Here is a 17,174-nt window from a genome sequence, read left to right as displayed (position 1 = left end):
CACTCACAAGAAGCATGAGTGGACAATTTACCCAGAAGTCACTGCACATCACCCAGTACAAGATGTGTCCATGCAGTGATAACAAAGAATAATATTTGACTTTAATTGCATCTTCTTGCCTTTATTTACACTGTAAAACCAATTGCCTTAAAAGCAACAAGTTGACTTTATTTAAAAATAATGTAAATAAACCCACACTCTAAAAATGCTGGGTTATTTAAGCTCAAATTGGGAGAAATATGGACTAACCTAAACATTGGGTTAAATTCTGTCCTATTACTCATTCATTCATTCTCCTTCGGCTTAGTCCCTTTATTTATCAAGGGTCGCTACAGCGGAATGAACCGCCAACTTATTCAGCATATGTTTTACATAGCGGATGCCCTTCCAGCTACAATCCAGTACTGGTAAACACCCATACACACCCACATTTACATACATACACCACAGCCAATTTAGCTGACTGTGGGGGAAACCAGAGCACCTGGAGGAAACCCATGCGAACACAGGGAGAACATGCTCCACACAGAAATGCCAGCTGACCCTGCTGGAACTCGAACCAGCAACCTTCTTGCTGTGAGGTGACAGTGCTAACCACTGAGCCACTATGTCGCCCTCTGTCCTATTAATTGAATTTTAAAAATTAACCCACGAGATGGGTTAGTTCCTATTACACCTAAAAATGGGTTGAAATAACCTGTTATTTTTTGTATGCATTGAAACTAGGAACTGTTAAACTGACTTAATTTTTACAATTATAAAATTTTACTCACTTTTTTAAATACAGTCAACTTATCACTTTTTACCAGCGTATCATGTCATATCATCAGTGAGTCATAACAAAATGTACATTTGGAATTTGAAAATTTGCAACAATGGTGAGATGTTATGCTGTTTACACTAGATGTGGATGAAGCATCAAGTGCGAGTGATTAACGCCAATGCAAAGACACAAATAGACCACCTGCGAATGAAGAAGCGTAAGTTGATCGCCTCTTCATTTGACGCTCTTAAATGCACTCGAGTTGGAAAACTTGAACTTTAACGAACATTCGCGTCCCGTTAACTAACAGGAGCTTGTTCTTGTAGGGGAGTGATTATGATGTAGTGCCGGTTGTTGGTGTCCCAAGGGGAAATCCTCCTGCCGACACCAGACAACAGCTCATTAAACTGGGCTCGGTTCAGTGGGAAGCACTGCTAAAAGCTTTCATCATCCAGGTACAATGTCTGGAAGAGTTGATGAACTCACAGAGTTGGGTGCACCTCTAAAATGATTTAGTGGACTCAGACATGGCGCCAAATTAATCTGTGCTGTTTTTCAGCCTTCCTAAAGCACATACAGCACAGCTACTATCTCAAACTAATTTATGTTAGCTGTTTAGCAATAAAGCTAAAGTCACCTGGCAGAGAGAAACCCCACCCATGATGCAAATCCATGTCTATTGTGAAGTGAATTTGATGCACGAATGAAGCGAGTAAACTCAAAATGTTCATGCGCTTATATATGTGCAAAGAGTCTGGTGTAAATACAGCATTACAGTATAAATTTTGGTAAAATATGGACAAAGCCAAAAACTGGGTAATGGTTTTAATAAAATTATTAATCCAGCTTTACCCCAATGGTTAATTGTGGCCATATTTATTTCAAATTTGAGTTGAAATAATGTTTATAGAGCATTTGTAATCGACTTAATAATGACATAAATGCACATGGATGCATATTACAGTATACTATATACATGTCTGTTACATTCAATTTATTACAGCAAATTTGTTCTTAGTTAATATAAATTGCAACTACTTATTATAAGCTTAATTAAGCTCAAGTACAATAAATAGTATTAACACAAGCAGCTTTTGGCAGTAATTCATTAATCTATACTATTTAACTAATTAAGTGGAATTAAACACTAACATGAACAATTTTAAATGAGTATTTTCTCAAGTAATTTCCCATTGAGTTTCCTTATTGTAATAAATGAAAGTTACTTTTATTTTTGTAGTGTTTTCATTGTTTAATTATAATTGTTTTAAATTAACAATTTTTACAATTTGTGATGTTTTTATTTGTTATTTATCATTTTATCACTACAATTGGCATGATTATGTATAAAAAATACTATTGATTAAAAAATAGTATGTACTATTATTTTTATTATATATATTTTTATATTCTTATTAATTTAGTTAGCTTTTAATGTTAAAAAAAGAAAGAAATAAAATAAAAAAAGAAATTATATTGTATATATGTTTATCTGCATGCTTTTATGTATTTTTATACTTGTAATTATAATTTTTATTTAATTTTATAATTTTTATATTATTATTTTTATTATTATTTTATTTTGTTTATTTAAATTTTTACATAATTTTGTATATTTTTTTATGTTTAGTACTTGTTAAACGTTCCTAAAATGAATAAAGACAGTGTTTTGTTTTTAAAGAAAAAACATTTATATATTGTATGTGTATCTACATGCAACTATGATTTTTATTATTATTATAATTTTTATTTATTTTTATATATAACTTTGTATGCTTTGTTTTGTTTAGTACATGTTCAAACTTCCTAAAAATACATAAAGGCAGTGTTTCAAAAAAGAAAAGAAAAGAAAAGAAAGAACATTTATGCAGTACTTTTCATTTCACAGAGGGACGATTTGAAGACGGACAGAAGCTGATGACCAAGATGCCAAGAAACACCACGGGGACTTACTGACCGCAGACAGTCAGGACCTTAATTTAACATGTTATCTGTAGACCAATGGCTTTTTTGCAGACCTCACAGCTATACTGGGACATCATGAGCAGCAGAGAGCTGAAGGTTAGAGCAGACCTGCTGGCCCCAATAACACCGGTCCACCAGCAGCCTTAATCTTACTCCTCCCAGGCGGTCTCCCGTCCAGCTGCTGACCACCAGACTCAACCCAGCTTATACTATATAGCTTCAATAGGAAATCAACAGGCCCTGTAGAGCACTAAGTACAGTATGAAACCAAAAGGCACAAAGAGACCTTTAAAATGCGCTTTACTAAAAGGCAAAGTGTTCTGACTGTGACAAAAAACCTTCAGCTGCTTTAATGCTGCAGTAACTGAAGTGGTGCGTATCATTTCTGCAGCTGAGTGAGCCTGTGAGCGTGAGCCATCTCAACGTTTTTATCCTCAAAAACAACATGATGGAGATGTGTAAGAGAGCAAAAAATACAACAGCGCAAAATAAATAATTCAATCTTCCTCTCGTCGAGATATGAGCACCGAGGGATGAAAATAACTCACTAGCGATGCCGTGTGCACTTAAAACCTTAAAATCTGTTTGCAAAAGGAAGTTCTCCTACATAGAAATCTTTAAAAAATCAGATAGAAAATGACAAATACAGTATGAAATACAAGTTCCTATTTGGATACATATAGTGGGAGGAAAATATTATTGAACATATCCTGTTTTTTCCTGGTAATAATATTTTTAAAGGAGCTGTTGACATGGAATTGAGCCAGATTTTGGTAAAAACCCAAATAATACAAGCATAAAAATATAACAAAACAAATAAATCGGAAACATTAGTTACGTGTAATAACAATGAAATGGAGAAAGTCTTGAACTATTAAAATGCATTCAAAACTTTATATTAAAAGTTTTTTTTTTAGTTATGGCAGCTTAAAGACTAAAAGAATGAGATCACAAGAATTTCTCAGGTGTGAGTGCTGTCTGGGCTCTCGTTGTCTTTCTACACCTTTCATTCTTAATGTGTTTTTTGTCATTTCATTTCATCACACATAACTTTATTTATAAACTATTAAATTTGTTTTCTTTGCATATATGGATTTCTTTGGTTATTACCAACATCCAGTAAACATTTCAAGTCAACAGCAACTTTTAGAAGTATGTGTTCTAAGAAAAAACAAAAGTATTAAATAATATATGACATACATTGTACTGTATGTCATATTTGCAACATATCCTTCAAATTCTTATAACATATATGTTTCTTTTTTTTAAATATCCCAAATGATGTTTAACAGAGCAAGGAAATTTTCAAAGTATATCTGGTAATATTTTTTCTTCTGAAGAAAGTCTTATTTGTTTTATTTTGGCTAGAATGAAAGCAGTTTTAATTTTTTAAAAACCATTTAAAGTCAAAATTATAAGCCCCTTTCAGATATTTATTTTTCTAAACAAACCACTGTTATATAATAACTTGCCTAATTACCCTAACCTGCCTAGTTAACCTAATTAACCTACATAAGCTTTTGAATGTCACTTTAAGCTTTAAAGAAGTATTGGAAAAGATCTAGTCAAATATTATTTACTGTCATCATGGCAAAGATAAAATAAATCAGTTCTTAGTTATAAAAACTATTATGTTTAGAAATGTGTTGAAAAAATATTCTCTCCGTTAAACAAAAAATTGGGCAAAAAAAACTGGGGGGCTAATATATCTGACCAGATCTGTAGGTTAATTTATGGCCATCTCTAATATAACAGTTATGTACATATTTGTAATTACAATGTTTATAAAAAAAATATGTAAGTGGCCATGTTTGCTATAAATCAAAAAATATGTTGTTATATAACATGTTTTTTAATTAAAAGGTTCAGATGCAAAAACCTCTAAATGTCATCTGCAATTCTTTCTATAATTAGCATTTTTCTCAGCCTTCTATGATTATGATCAGTTATTTCACTTAAAAGACAAAGAAAAGAACCTATCTACTTCCATAAAAGTACAATTACTGCACCTACACACAAGATCTCAAAAGGAATGCTCATTTTAGAAGAATTTCAGATGCCACTTAGAGGTTTTTGCATCTAAGCTGAGCTCTTCATATGTAAAATCCAAATGTGACATGTTTATAATTTGCATACATTTCCATTTATCATTGTTCTAAAAGGGTTGAAAGAGTGGGAGATAAAGGTTTAGTTTACCACAAAATTGAAATTCCTGTCATACTAACCCTGCAGCATAAGAATTTTGTTAATCTTTGGAACACAAAAGAGGATATTTTTAATGATTCTGAGAGATTGTTGACACTCAGAATCCTAACGCTTCACAACTCGCTTAAAAAGATTAATACATAATGGGTTATGGACTGAGTGGTTTAATTAGTCTTCTGAAGAGACACAATGAGATGAATAAATTTCATTAATTTTCTTCTAAACTCCTGTGAGCTCACTCCAAAGAAATGTTTACTGGTAAACATGTTGAAGATTAGGGCACAGGCTGTCAATTAATAAAGTCATCAGCTGTTTCTTCACAAAAGTCAACATAACAACCTCCAACTTTCCTTCACTTTCCTTAAACATGACCCTTAGGAGCATTTAGAAATTGATCTATGATACATCAATACACAATCTGCAAATGCTTTTGCAAAAAGGGAGGTCTAGATGACTCCTTACATTTGTTTTCTGCAGTGTTTTTAAATAAAATCAGTAAAAATAGACCTTGAAAATTGATTTTTATTTACATTAATAGCTGCTTTTTTCCATTTCAAGCACGAGTACGCCATGCGCATGATGGCTGCTGCTTCTCATCATCAGTTTCTTTGTTGCAAGCTGTGTTCCTGCTATGTAAAGTTTTATCTATAAAGGTTTTTGAAAGGCACCATATAGATAAAACTAACACTGGGCAAAAATTTATCGGGGTAATCCAAAATTAAAGTTAGTTTTGACAGTATATATGTGTGTTTACTGTGTATATTTATGAATAGTATAAATACACACATGCATGCATATATCTGAAAACACATGAAAAAATGTGCACTTACAAGTTTTGTACTTAAACAGAGGTCGGAACAAGCTGGGAACATTTTAGGCGGGTGAACAGGTGTAAAATAAATCCTGTGGAAAATCGTATAATTTTGTTCATGTATGGAAATTGAGATATATTTTATATTTTTAGATACCATCACAGATCTTAGACCAATATTCAGGAATAAACAGAACCCCCAGATCCCGTTCCATAGTTCAAGATGTCAAACTGAGGATTCAGAGTAAACTAAATGAGCCATAGAATGTAGAAGAACTTACTGACAGCATGGGTTCTTCCAGTTCCGATAATTTAAAATCAAATTTGTTTTTGCTTTAATAGGCACTCTATAAAATGACAAATTTGAGAATATTTTTAAAAAAGTCTTTAAAGGAAATATCAAACTCTGCTCTAATTTGTTCAAATGATTTCACAATTTCAGAAGTAAACATCCCTGAAAAGTCAGACAAACCTTTTGAATTCCAGTCCAGCAATCCGTTGATCCTAATCTGAGTGGGTATATCCAGGTTCAAAGCTGGCATGCCATTTTTAACTGTTTGTTTTGCTCATCTTTGAGGGTTCTCTTTAGAGGGAGGGCTCTGATAATGATTACATGCATTCATAATTTTATGAATCATAAACTGCCAAATTGGCTAGTGTGTTGATATGCGATACCTGCCACGGTCAATTTTCACACTCATTATAATTTACAACCCTGTGTCTCTGTGAAATCCTCCACTATATGTCATATACAGGGGTGTGTGGGGTCAGCATTTGATGTATGAGCAGTAGACTGGACTCACCCCAGTCCGAGTTGCCTGCAGACCACCTCAGCGTCCATGTCATCCCACTGATCATCACAAATGGTCCCCCAGCGTCCATCATGGAAGACCTCTACACGTCCCTCAAAGTCCTCCTCCCCACCAACCAACCGCAGCGGCGGGCCATTACCTGAGAGAGCAAACCAGAAATCATGACCCAAAGCCACAAACACATCAATAAACAGAGTGACTCCCACAATGCTCTGCATGAAGAACTCTCTCTCTGCAATAACCTTGCAGTTCTTAATGAGTCAAAGGTCTAATATGGACAAAGATGAGAAGGAAAAAATGAAACTAAATAAAAATAAACATAATAATTATGCATAGTTGGAATAGCAAAATATGCTTATTAAATGGTGGAAAAAAGAAAAGTAATAGTTGCTGAAAATTGAGCTCTGCATCATAGGAATAAATTATATTTATTAACAGTAAATTTATAATTACAATTACCTATTTAAAAGCCTTATAATAACATAATATAATGTCATAATGCATTAATATGTATTAATGATAATTATTGTACAATATAATTTTTTTCATTTTGTCATTTTTTCAAAAATAATATAGAAAGTTTTTTCTGAAAAAACAATTGTCGTTTCAAAGCATGAATCAAAATATATATATACCTTTTGCAGTGAAGCAGTGTACCAGAGTATGATTCCTTTTGCCATAATCATTGATGAGTGCCATGATCAGTGAAGTCTAAAGCTTTGTTTTCGCCTATACCCATGTGACTGCTTCGAATTTGATTAAAAGGTTTAAACATGGGTTAGTAAAGTTTATAGCAGGTAATTAGGCGTTCATTACATACATTTCTACTATTTCAAAGCACTGCACCAGTCCCACACACCAACTAAAATACAATAGTAATTTATAGTAGATAGCTTTTGAACCATACAAAAGTGTATTAGTGTATAACTTACAGCTATTTGTAAAGAAGGCCACTGCAAATTGTAGTATACTGTGTAACGGAGGCCAGCTGGCGAGCGCAGCACAAAAGCCTCCTTTTAGTGCATTTTCCTCCCATGCAGGAATTGCCGGTTTGATCCCAATCGGCAACATCCCCTCTCCCTCGTGAAGCAAATACTGAATTAACTGAAACTGCAATTCCTCGACTGGCCTTTGGGGGCTGGCTCCAGGAAGTTTAGATGTTTTCTGATTGCAATGCTAAATTGGCCAATTTTACAACTGATAAAAACATGTTTACAGAATAGTACAAAAGATGGTTTTGGTGCATATGGCTAATATTACCCTTCATGACAACTATGAGGGGGTGAATTTTTTCATCTGAACTCATCTGTTTCGTTTTTTTTAAGTTATATTTAGTCTGCATAATTAAGGGCGTGGCCACTTGAGTAACAGCTAGGCCTCGCTGGTCGCTGTCATGTAAATATAAGAATTCGATTTCTTTGACCATGGCGATGTTATTTCCTCAAATCTTAAACATGTGCACATATGAAAACCGCGGCACAGAACACACTACAAAATAATATTAGGATTAATATTAGGATTCGTGCCGGTGAAGCACATCACCTGATTGTTGTGTAACTTAATTTATCAGTAGGCTATTTATTATTTATTACAGACTATGTTACAAATATTTGACCAACTGCCACTACATGTAAAACACTCTTATGTACTTAGAACTAGTGGCAGTTATGAATTAGATAAATGGGTATATCTGCACGCAAAGTGAGCCGCATATTGTTCATCGTCTGTTCATTTTCTCTGTTCATTTTTCTATCACACGCATGCAGAGAAAGAAAGAAAAAATTAGCTTGTTCAAAAAAAGCGCATTATGTCTAAAAATAATAATAATATTAAGCTAATATATAATGCCAGGATGCGTGGTGTTTTGACTGGATATCTAAGTCAAAAGCAAAATTGTTACCTGTTGCTTAGCATAGATAGTGTGGAAAAATATAATTCACAACCTGGGGTGCGTTTCCCAAAACCATTGTTAGCCAACTAAGGTCGCAAGTTCGGTCGTTACAAACATAGTTTGTTGATTTGCCGTTTCCTAAAACCATTGTTTCAGCGAACATTCGCAGACTTCATTGCAAATTTGTGCACTTGCAACTACACCTCTGAGGCTGTAAAAAACGTAGTTCCTGGCTGTGTTCTATCCCCACTTATCCCCCCCATGCCCTATTCCGTTGTATTTTTGTTTTGTTTTATTTGGCTTTACACAGCCAGTTGCCTTTTGGAATTATTTCCTACAATTATCAGATACTAGAGGTCCTCATTGAGCTCTATTTTTGTAAGCTTTGAGTAACAAATCATTTTTCAGCATCACTACTGAAAAATACCAAAGCAACTTTACTCAAATTTGTTTTCAGTATATATGTTAAATACAATTCAATAAAATTGTCTTAGCTGTACTATGTAATAAAGCTCGCGCAATGAGGATTATCAAAGAACACTTATTTATTTACACAAAACACCTACAACAGGAAACATCCAAATGCAGGCAGGAGTTGTGACAATACAATACCAAACAAAGCAATAAACTGAACTAAATCTGCGGTCACTCTAGAGTTTGAGCTTGCGAAATACTGTAGTACGGCACTGCAAAAAGGGGCGGGATTAAACAAGATAATTAGACATTTAAAAAAGCGAGCGATTGGTCCATATTTGAAAATTCTGTCCAGGGAGGTCATGTTTTGATCTTTAATTGGTCTCATACTGTCATGTGATGCGATTTCTCAGGTCAGAGTTCACAAAGCTTGAACTTTGCAACACAGCGAACTGTGAAACCTCTTGCTCGAGCTTGCATTTCTGGTCTGACGCATTCGTGTGCGTATGAATGAAAGTCTATGGGGAGAAAAGTCTAGTGTGACCACAGCTTTAGGGGTACAAACACAAAAGACATGATTAAATGGATTACAAACAGGGGTGTGATACAGGAACTACTGAAACTTACGAATGGCGGGAAAAGTGAACAAAGGAATCACATGACAATAACAGAAAGCACATGGAATGCAACACAATGAAGAGATCAGATTGTGACAATTTTCTACATCAAATATTTCAAACCACATTTGAGAAAAATAATATGTAAAATTTGAAGTTAATTAAAGTTTCATCATCATTCAGTGTAACATATATTATGCAAAAATGGACAAAAAAATTCATTGATGCACATTGGTTTAGGACAATTTTGATTAAAGGCTTTGATCCACCTCAAATGTTGACTATTGTTTGTATATTGCTGACAAATGAGTTTTCATTTTTGTCCTACATACAGTATCTCTACATTGTTGAATCCAACACAGTTTTATAATTTAATTATAATAATTCTGTACAACAAAAAATTAGCCCTGTTGGATCAACAATCGATGTACAATTGTACAATCCAATGTACAATTTGAGTCTTGAATCAAACTAGCTACAACAACTCTATGCAATGTTTTATGCATATCTACCATAATACTGCAAATATGCTAAAAATAATTCAAACCAGGGACAAATTATATACAGCCATTTTCTCAATTGACACTAATTCGATGGACAAATACATGCTTTGCTGCCCTGGTAACTCAGCGCAGTGCACATCTGTCCGTGTGTCCTCAGACTGTGTCTTCAATAAAGCTCTCAGCAGGCAATCATGATTTCAGACGCCATTGATTTGCTTTCCAACCTCTTTTCTAGTTTTTTTTTCTCTGCTTTGTTCCTTTCTACAAAAGAAAGTATGGCTCTTTTGATTTGACCAATGAAAGTATAAGCCCCCACTGAAATGTTTCATTAAAATTTCTAATCTCAGTAAGCGACGATTTAATAAGTCAATATGAACAGACAAAGAAGCAGAAATAAAGGCAATTCAAAGGTAACACAATCATCTTGATGATGTGCCATCAAAAACCCTGTGCTTTTCTGTTCTCCTGTTCATATGGATCAGAGATGCTCAAATTACGTGGCTGAGGGTGAATTTTTGGAGACCAGAGAATTGATGATAGTTATTAGTTTTCATTCGGCTTTATATTAAATTCTTCATTAACCATCAATTAATAAAACTTGAAGTCTCAAACAAGGCTCATATTCATTAAACAACATTCAACAAAAGCCAAAGTGTCACAAGAGATAGGCTAGAGACACTTTTCACACTTCAGTGCTATTTTTAAGAGCAAAATCTGTGAAATGGATCGTAATGTGGTAAAATGTGACAGAATCGAGAAGAGTTTACTAATATCAGAAAAGGAAATATTTTATGTATAGCAAGTGAAGATGCTCTTAAAAACTTCACCAATTTTCTACAACAAATGCTCTCTTTGCACGATTTGATTAATATCATCTTATCCAAATACTTTATAACAATATTTCAAAACTCCTTTGTTGTTTATTGTTTTTAGTAAATATATTTTGGCTATGCCCCATATGGTCCAAAACCTGACAGGTGGACAAATCTAAGCTTGTTTTTAATAAAACAATTAAAAATATGCATATAACAAAACATACAGAAATGTTACAGCCACAGTAAAGCGTGTGACTGCAGGTGACAAACTGCAGTAAAGCCATATCTGCAGGCGTCTTGAAATTTAACAAGAACTGATAAGCCCTTGAAGAGACCCTACCTGTCACTGTTATGAGCTCTGTGGTTGTTAACTGATTGTATATGCTCTTGTTGAATCCATCTGTTCACATAATTTTTTAAAAATTATTTATTAACAACAAATACACATTTATACAGTAATATACACAAATAAAAAATTTCAGTTTCACTTTAAAAATCAATTCAAAATCTTATATTCCTTAGGAATATTACAAGTCCTCTTTGCTTTTTTATTAACAATGTTCTTCAAACTTAGCAGTCCTTAGTCTCTTGAGGGAGGTGAACAAAATTTGGCTTTGATCCGGTCCATTTTGTTAAGTATAATTTTAATAAATTGTACTAAAAAGGTACATTTTTTATAATGTATTGACATAATAAATGCAAACATCAACATTTTGTAACTTGAATACAATATATATAATATATTTATTCTTTTAAAGAAATTTTTTCACATCCACCCAGAAAATCCTCCGTAATCCTATGTATATACACTTACAAAACATATGGACAGTAGATTCCTTTTTCATCATTTCAAAATCTAAAGCAAAACCAGAAGGGTCTGACTTCACTGTAGTTTTTTTGGAAACAAGCTCATTTTACAACTCCCCTAAAGTTAAACGGTTGAGTTTTATATCCATTAAGCTGATTTCCAGGTGTGGCGGGAGCACTTTTATCTTAGCTTAGCAAAAATCATTAAATCCGATTAGATCATTAGCATCTTACTCAAAATTAAACAGTCTCCTCCCTTGACTCATTTGTAGATACACTGTGTATACGACAGACAGAAAATAAATGTTATGGCTAGGAACTATACTCTCATTCTGGTGTAATAATCAAGAAACTTTATACCATAGCTGCAGCAGACGTAATGATATTACGCAGCGCATGAAAATAGTCCCAGGTATTTTTCAACATGAACGCCTGGAAGTGTTTGTCAGTCATGCATGGATCCTCACACTTACTTCAATCAATTATCGACCGTTCATGGATCATTTCATCCCTGTTTGTCTCGAAAATGGATGATTTGGTTCATGCTTCAGCTCTTTATGGAAAGGCTTTTAAAAAAATCAATATAAACAAATAAATGAACGGAAAAAATTCTTCTGGCACCAGAGTTACTAAGAGTTACTAAGTACTAACAAGGGCATTAAAAATGTTCACTGATGGATCACAATATTTGCAAAATAATCAACCCAGATTGAGCTTGGGTTGCAAATAATGCATTAAAGTCCATGTGAATCTGTAGTTGTCTGAGACTTTATTTTAAGTATGCTGATGTACTTCTTTTGAGCATCATTCCCTTGCAGTAAACTAACAGTAAGAGTGGCATGGTTAAAGAACCGGTAGCTACGACAAAAGCAGTTCTTAAATGAGAAAACAGTGAGTGTGGCTCATGAAAAGATCATGAAAAGAGTTTCAGGAGAGTTATTAAAACCTAATAGGCACCTTCTCCTCACCATTTCTGTTTGTTGTCAAAACTGACAGTGGTTACATAAACTCACCGACCACTTTATTAGGTACACATATCCAACTGCCCGTTGGTATGTAGACACGGTCAAGACCATCTGCTGCAGTTTAAACTGAGCATCAGAATGGGTAAGAAAGATGAAGAAAGCAAAACTACGGTTCGCTTAAAGAACATGTTAACAAATTTAGTTACAAGCTAGCTAGTAGTTACAAAACCTCTAATGAGGACTTTACCTTTCAATTTTAGACAGAACTTACGAACAGCTGGTGCAACCCTAACCAGGAGATAACTAATGCCATAACGCAGTACCTCACTAAAGACACAGTGCCTTTTAATGCAGTGACCAAACAGGGATTTAAATAAAACTCATCTAAATGCAGGATTGGAGATACACACTTACATCTCGCACCTATTTTAGCTATTTTGGAGTACCACAGCTGTACATTTGGCGTCATAATATTTTGTGACACATCTGGGATAATTATTTGGTTTAATACAACATAAGCTACAGAAAGGCTCTTAACAGCCATATTAGTTTGCTGAGTGTTCTATACTTTTATCATTATTATTTTTTGTTTGTATAGTAAGCTACACTATCTCCCTATTTGAGTTCAACTTGTTTACTAAAAGGTAAGGTCAGTTTATTTGTGTTTACCGCTTGCTCTGGTATAAATATCTGAATAAATGTTTAAGTAAGTTAATATCTTTTTAGCTCCTTTTTTTAACTAACACTCATTGCATTTTAGAAGTAAGAAGCTATGATACGGTAAGTATGTAAAGGTTTATTTATACAGCACCTTCTCCAGACATTGAGTCACAAAGTGCTTTACAATAAGAGAAAACAAGTAAAGAACACATATCAATAAAAGAAAACATGTTAAAACATATTCCCACATGATAGAAACTATATGAGGACATATGTGCATATATGAAACCTACTGTATATGCAGTATATAGTCACATATATGATAATATATATGGTGCACATATGTGTATGTATGCCACATATAGTCAATATTGAGGTGCATATATGTGCATATACAGGCCAAATAGGTCTCCAATATTGCTTCTTCATATCCACATATAAACCCTATATGTTCATACATAATATGTCTCCTATATAGCTCATATCTCACTTTGGCAACTGTCATACATGATGTCTTGACTAGCTCATATTTTTTATTATCAAGGCAATAACTAAGAACTAACTTTAAAAAGTGCAAAAAACGTATGTATGTGCCACTTAAATGTGGTATCACTTGTAATTGGCATGTTATAGATTTTAACTATGGCAAATAAGTGAGAGGAGATGGAAAGCTATGATGTCTACACGTTTTCCTAAAACATTTTTAAGGTCAATTCTTTCTTATATTAAGATAGTACAAAAAAAGAAAGATATATAACACTATGGTTTGCCTTTTTTTTTCTTTATTGTTGTTTATTCTCTTATTTTTGTTCTTGTACTACATTTGTTTGTTGTACTATTTGATTAAGTAAATAAAACTGAAAATTTCTTTTAGATAATGTTGTCTAGCAGCTGTATTTTAATAATTTTACTAAAATATAGATGAATATGTATGTACCCATATATGCGCATATATGTACATATAATATAGAAAACGGCCAATTTTATATATGTATATATGTCACATATATCAGAAACCTATATCAACACCTATATTAAAACATATATGTTTATATAGTTTCTTTCCATGTGTGTTAAAACAAGTAAAAAATCCAAATAAAGAAACACCAATACTGTTAATTAAAAGCTTTACCAAAAAGATGCATCTTTAAATGCTTTTTAAAAAGATCAACTGAACCCAGAGTTCTCAGTGCTATCTGGAGATAGTTCCAAACCCGTGGGGCCACCACACAGAAGGCACAGTCACCTTTGGTCTTTAGACAAGTTCTGGGAATGGTTAAATGTCTTTGTCAGAAGACCTCAGAGACCGGCTACATGAGTGACTACGTAAAAGATCTTGAATATATAGGGGTGTTTGACCATGCAAAGCTCTATATGTAATGACAAGAATCTTAAAGGTAAAAAGCAACAGATTATTGAGCTGAAGCTTGACAACAAAAATAAATCGCAAATCAAATCGAAATTGCAATATCTGTCAAAAAAAAAAGAAAAAAAAAAAGAAATCGCAATTAGATATTTGCCCCATATCTCATAGCCCTAATGTTGACCTTCAGGTGGAGGTGTAGAAGGTGCAGTGCCCTTTATAAGAATAATGGCTGTCAAACTGACGTCAACTGAGAAGGACCGCCACTCCAAACATAGAAGCAAATGGTCAGTCTTTGAAGATTACTAAAATAAACTTACTTTATCAGTGGATTACTTGCACGAATGAATTGTTCACCTAACAATAACAATGTGTGCCAGCAAAATGAACATTTCACATAGACTTTAATTTAGATTATAAGAAAAATGAATGAACATCAAATCCTTTCATGAATAAATCTGCAACTGAATGTCTTTTAATTAACAAGTTTTACACCCCATCTGCAAGCAACGAGGTGCAGCACGACACAACATGGAGAGAAAAAAAACAGGACGCTCGCATTATAAGCACTTGCAGGCAGCTTTGTTGATTATAATAGAAGCAATCTTGTTTGTCATATTGCGGTGTTTGTCATAAGTGCAGACATGGAGGCGTTAAAAGAACTCTCGAAACCAGACTTTGAGTAACCCTGATGAGCTTTTATATTCTATTCTGCTGCACTGCAGCTTGAAGGTTTGTCGAGGGCATCTAAATGCATGAGTGTTTACATCGGCTGTCACTTTAAAGGTCATTAAAGCTTCACTCTCACTGAAAATACACTGACCTTCAGGTGGTTCGCACACCACTCCGGCTTCGCTTCCATGGTTACAGTCGCTAGTAACAAACTTCCTGCTCCTGCACTCCAGCAGGGATTTCTCATCTCCCCGGCAGCCAAGACGAGCGTAGTGAAAGAGCCCGGAGCCAGGGCCAAAATATGAGTGCTGGAGAGCCGTGCCAATCTCTCTGCAACACACAGAAAGACATGTGAAAAGGGGAGGAAAGAAGCACAGAGTTATCCCAGAGGAAAGTTGTTTTCCAGCTACTCATTTTATAAAGCTAATTTAAAAATGCAATATACATAAATAATAAATAATAAACATACATAACTGTTTAAATATGGAAATTAACAACCTTGCCTTCTTGAAAAGCTGATCAACCATAACCCAAAGACTGACAAGACTTCTTTTATTTGATTACATTAGTGATTCAAAATTATATGTGTGTATATATATATATATATATATATATATATATATATATATATATATATATATATATATATATATATACTTTTATGTCAGTTATAAGAGGCTAAACATAACCCTGAACCACCAAACCTTTTCTTGGTTTAGCCAAAAATGTAGTGTATGAGTAACAATGTTAGATTTTTACTCTATGCCAAAAATCATCAGAATATTAAGATCATCTTATTTGAGAACATCTTGTATATTTGCCACCGTAAATATATTAAGATAATTTTTTTGATTAGTAATATGCTTTGCTAAGAACTTAATTAGACAAAATGTAATGTTTTTTTAAACTTTGAGGTTCCAGAGCTGTATATTTGCCAAATGTTGGCCTAAAAAAACTATAAAATATCATGAATATCATAACAAACCACATGCTAATGAAAAGCTTCTTTATTTAGCTTTTATATGACACATAAACCTAGATTTCCAGAACCTGACACTTGTATGCATATGTAGACATTTTGATCTGTTAATTGCCTTTTTCAAGAGTTCACACTTAGCTGATGATTGATTATAAAGCTTGCTTGGCATGCTGTCCCGGGAGAGAGCCCTGAGCTCATAGGATCTTCAAGCCAGAGCTCCCTCCCGCTTGCAAGAGAGTTTGAGCTCAGGTAGATCTCGATAACTTTCCTGCTGTAGTAGCTAATGAACAGATAGGGATTGCTCTTAAGAGATAATTGCTTACTAGGAGCACGTATATGGTGCTGATTTGGATTAGTCAATTGACTTAAGTTGCATGTTTTTGGACGGTGGGAGGAAACCGGGGAACCTGGGGAAACCCACGTGAGCACGTGGGTTCCCCTTCGGTTGGGGAACTTCAGTGCCATGAATGGGAGGATTCGGATCAGAAGCCGCTTATCTGGAGAGTATTGAACGGGCCAATGAATGAAATTAATTGGCAGCGTAAGCTTGCGCAGGTGTGCGACATCTGCAATTATCTCAGCATATAAGCACACCTGAGCCAGCAGACGCCATCCTTTTCGCTTCAGATCCTTTCTGAGTGAGTCGATGAGGGTTCCTCTTGCTGATCAGCACTTCAGAGCGAACGAGTGTGTCTCCCGGTCCAGAGTGGGTCTTCGCGGTGGCAGACGGTCGAGCTGGGTTACTCCCTTGCCTGCGGTTCTTTGGGTCCGGTCCTCCAGAGCGGTGCGTATAGTTGCAACTTTCCTAAAAGAGCAACACAGTCGTGCAGCACGTCCTTTTCAGGATGGCGCTCCGACTGTGCGTTTCTGGATGCGGGGGTTTCCTGTCTCCGGATGATGGACACGATCACTGCATTGCATGTTTGGGGGTC

The 17,174-nt window shown here is 34.5% G+C and overlaps 1 protein-coding gene across 3 annotated transcripts in view; it reads right to left on the bottom strand.

Annotated features, from left to right (window-relative positions):
- The window catches only part of si:ch73-127m5.1, an 80,555-nt gene that overhangs the window by 26,187 nt on the left and 37,194 nt on the right, over positions 1-17,174 (bottom strand). For all 3 annotated transcript variants that reach the window (XR_012388102.1, XM_009306832.5, XM_073918681.1), the window contains exons 5-6: positions 15,415-15,593; positions 6,548-6,695 (exon numbers count right to left, since the gene is read on the bottom strand). Coding sequence is in view for 2 of the 3 variants with exons in the window: in XM_009306832.5 (XP_009305107.1) it covers positions 6,548-6,695; positions 15,415-15,593 (327 nt within the window). In the remaining variant the exon portion in view is untranslated. The remainder of the gene's footprint in view (positions 1-6,547; positions 6,696-15,414; positions 15,594-17,174) is intronic.

The sequence above is a fragment of the Danio rerio genome, chromosome 12, assembly GCF_049306965.1.
Source record: "Danio rerio strain Tuebingen ecotype United States chromosome 12, GRCz12tu, whole genome shotgun sequence".
In the NCBI taxonomy this organism is placed as follows: Eukaryota; Metazoa; Chordata; class Actinopteri; order Cypriniformes; family Danionidae; genus Danio; species Danio rerio.
This window is presented reverse-complemented; position numbering and strand designations above follow the sequence as displayed.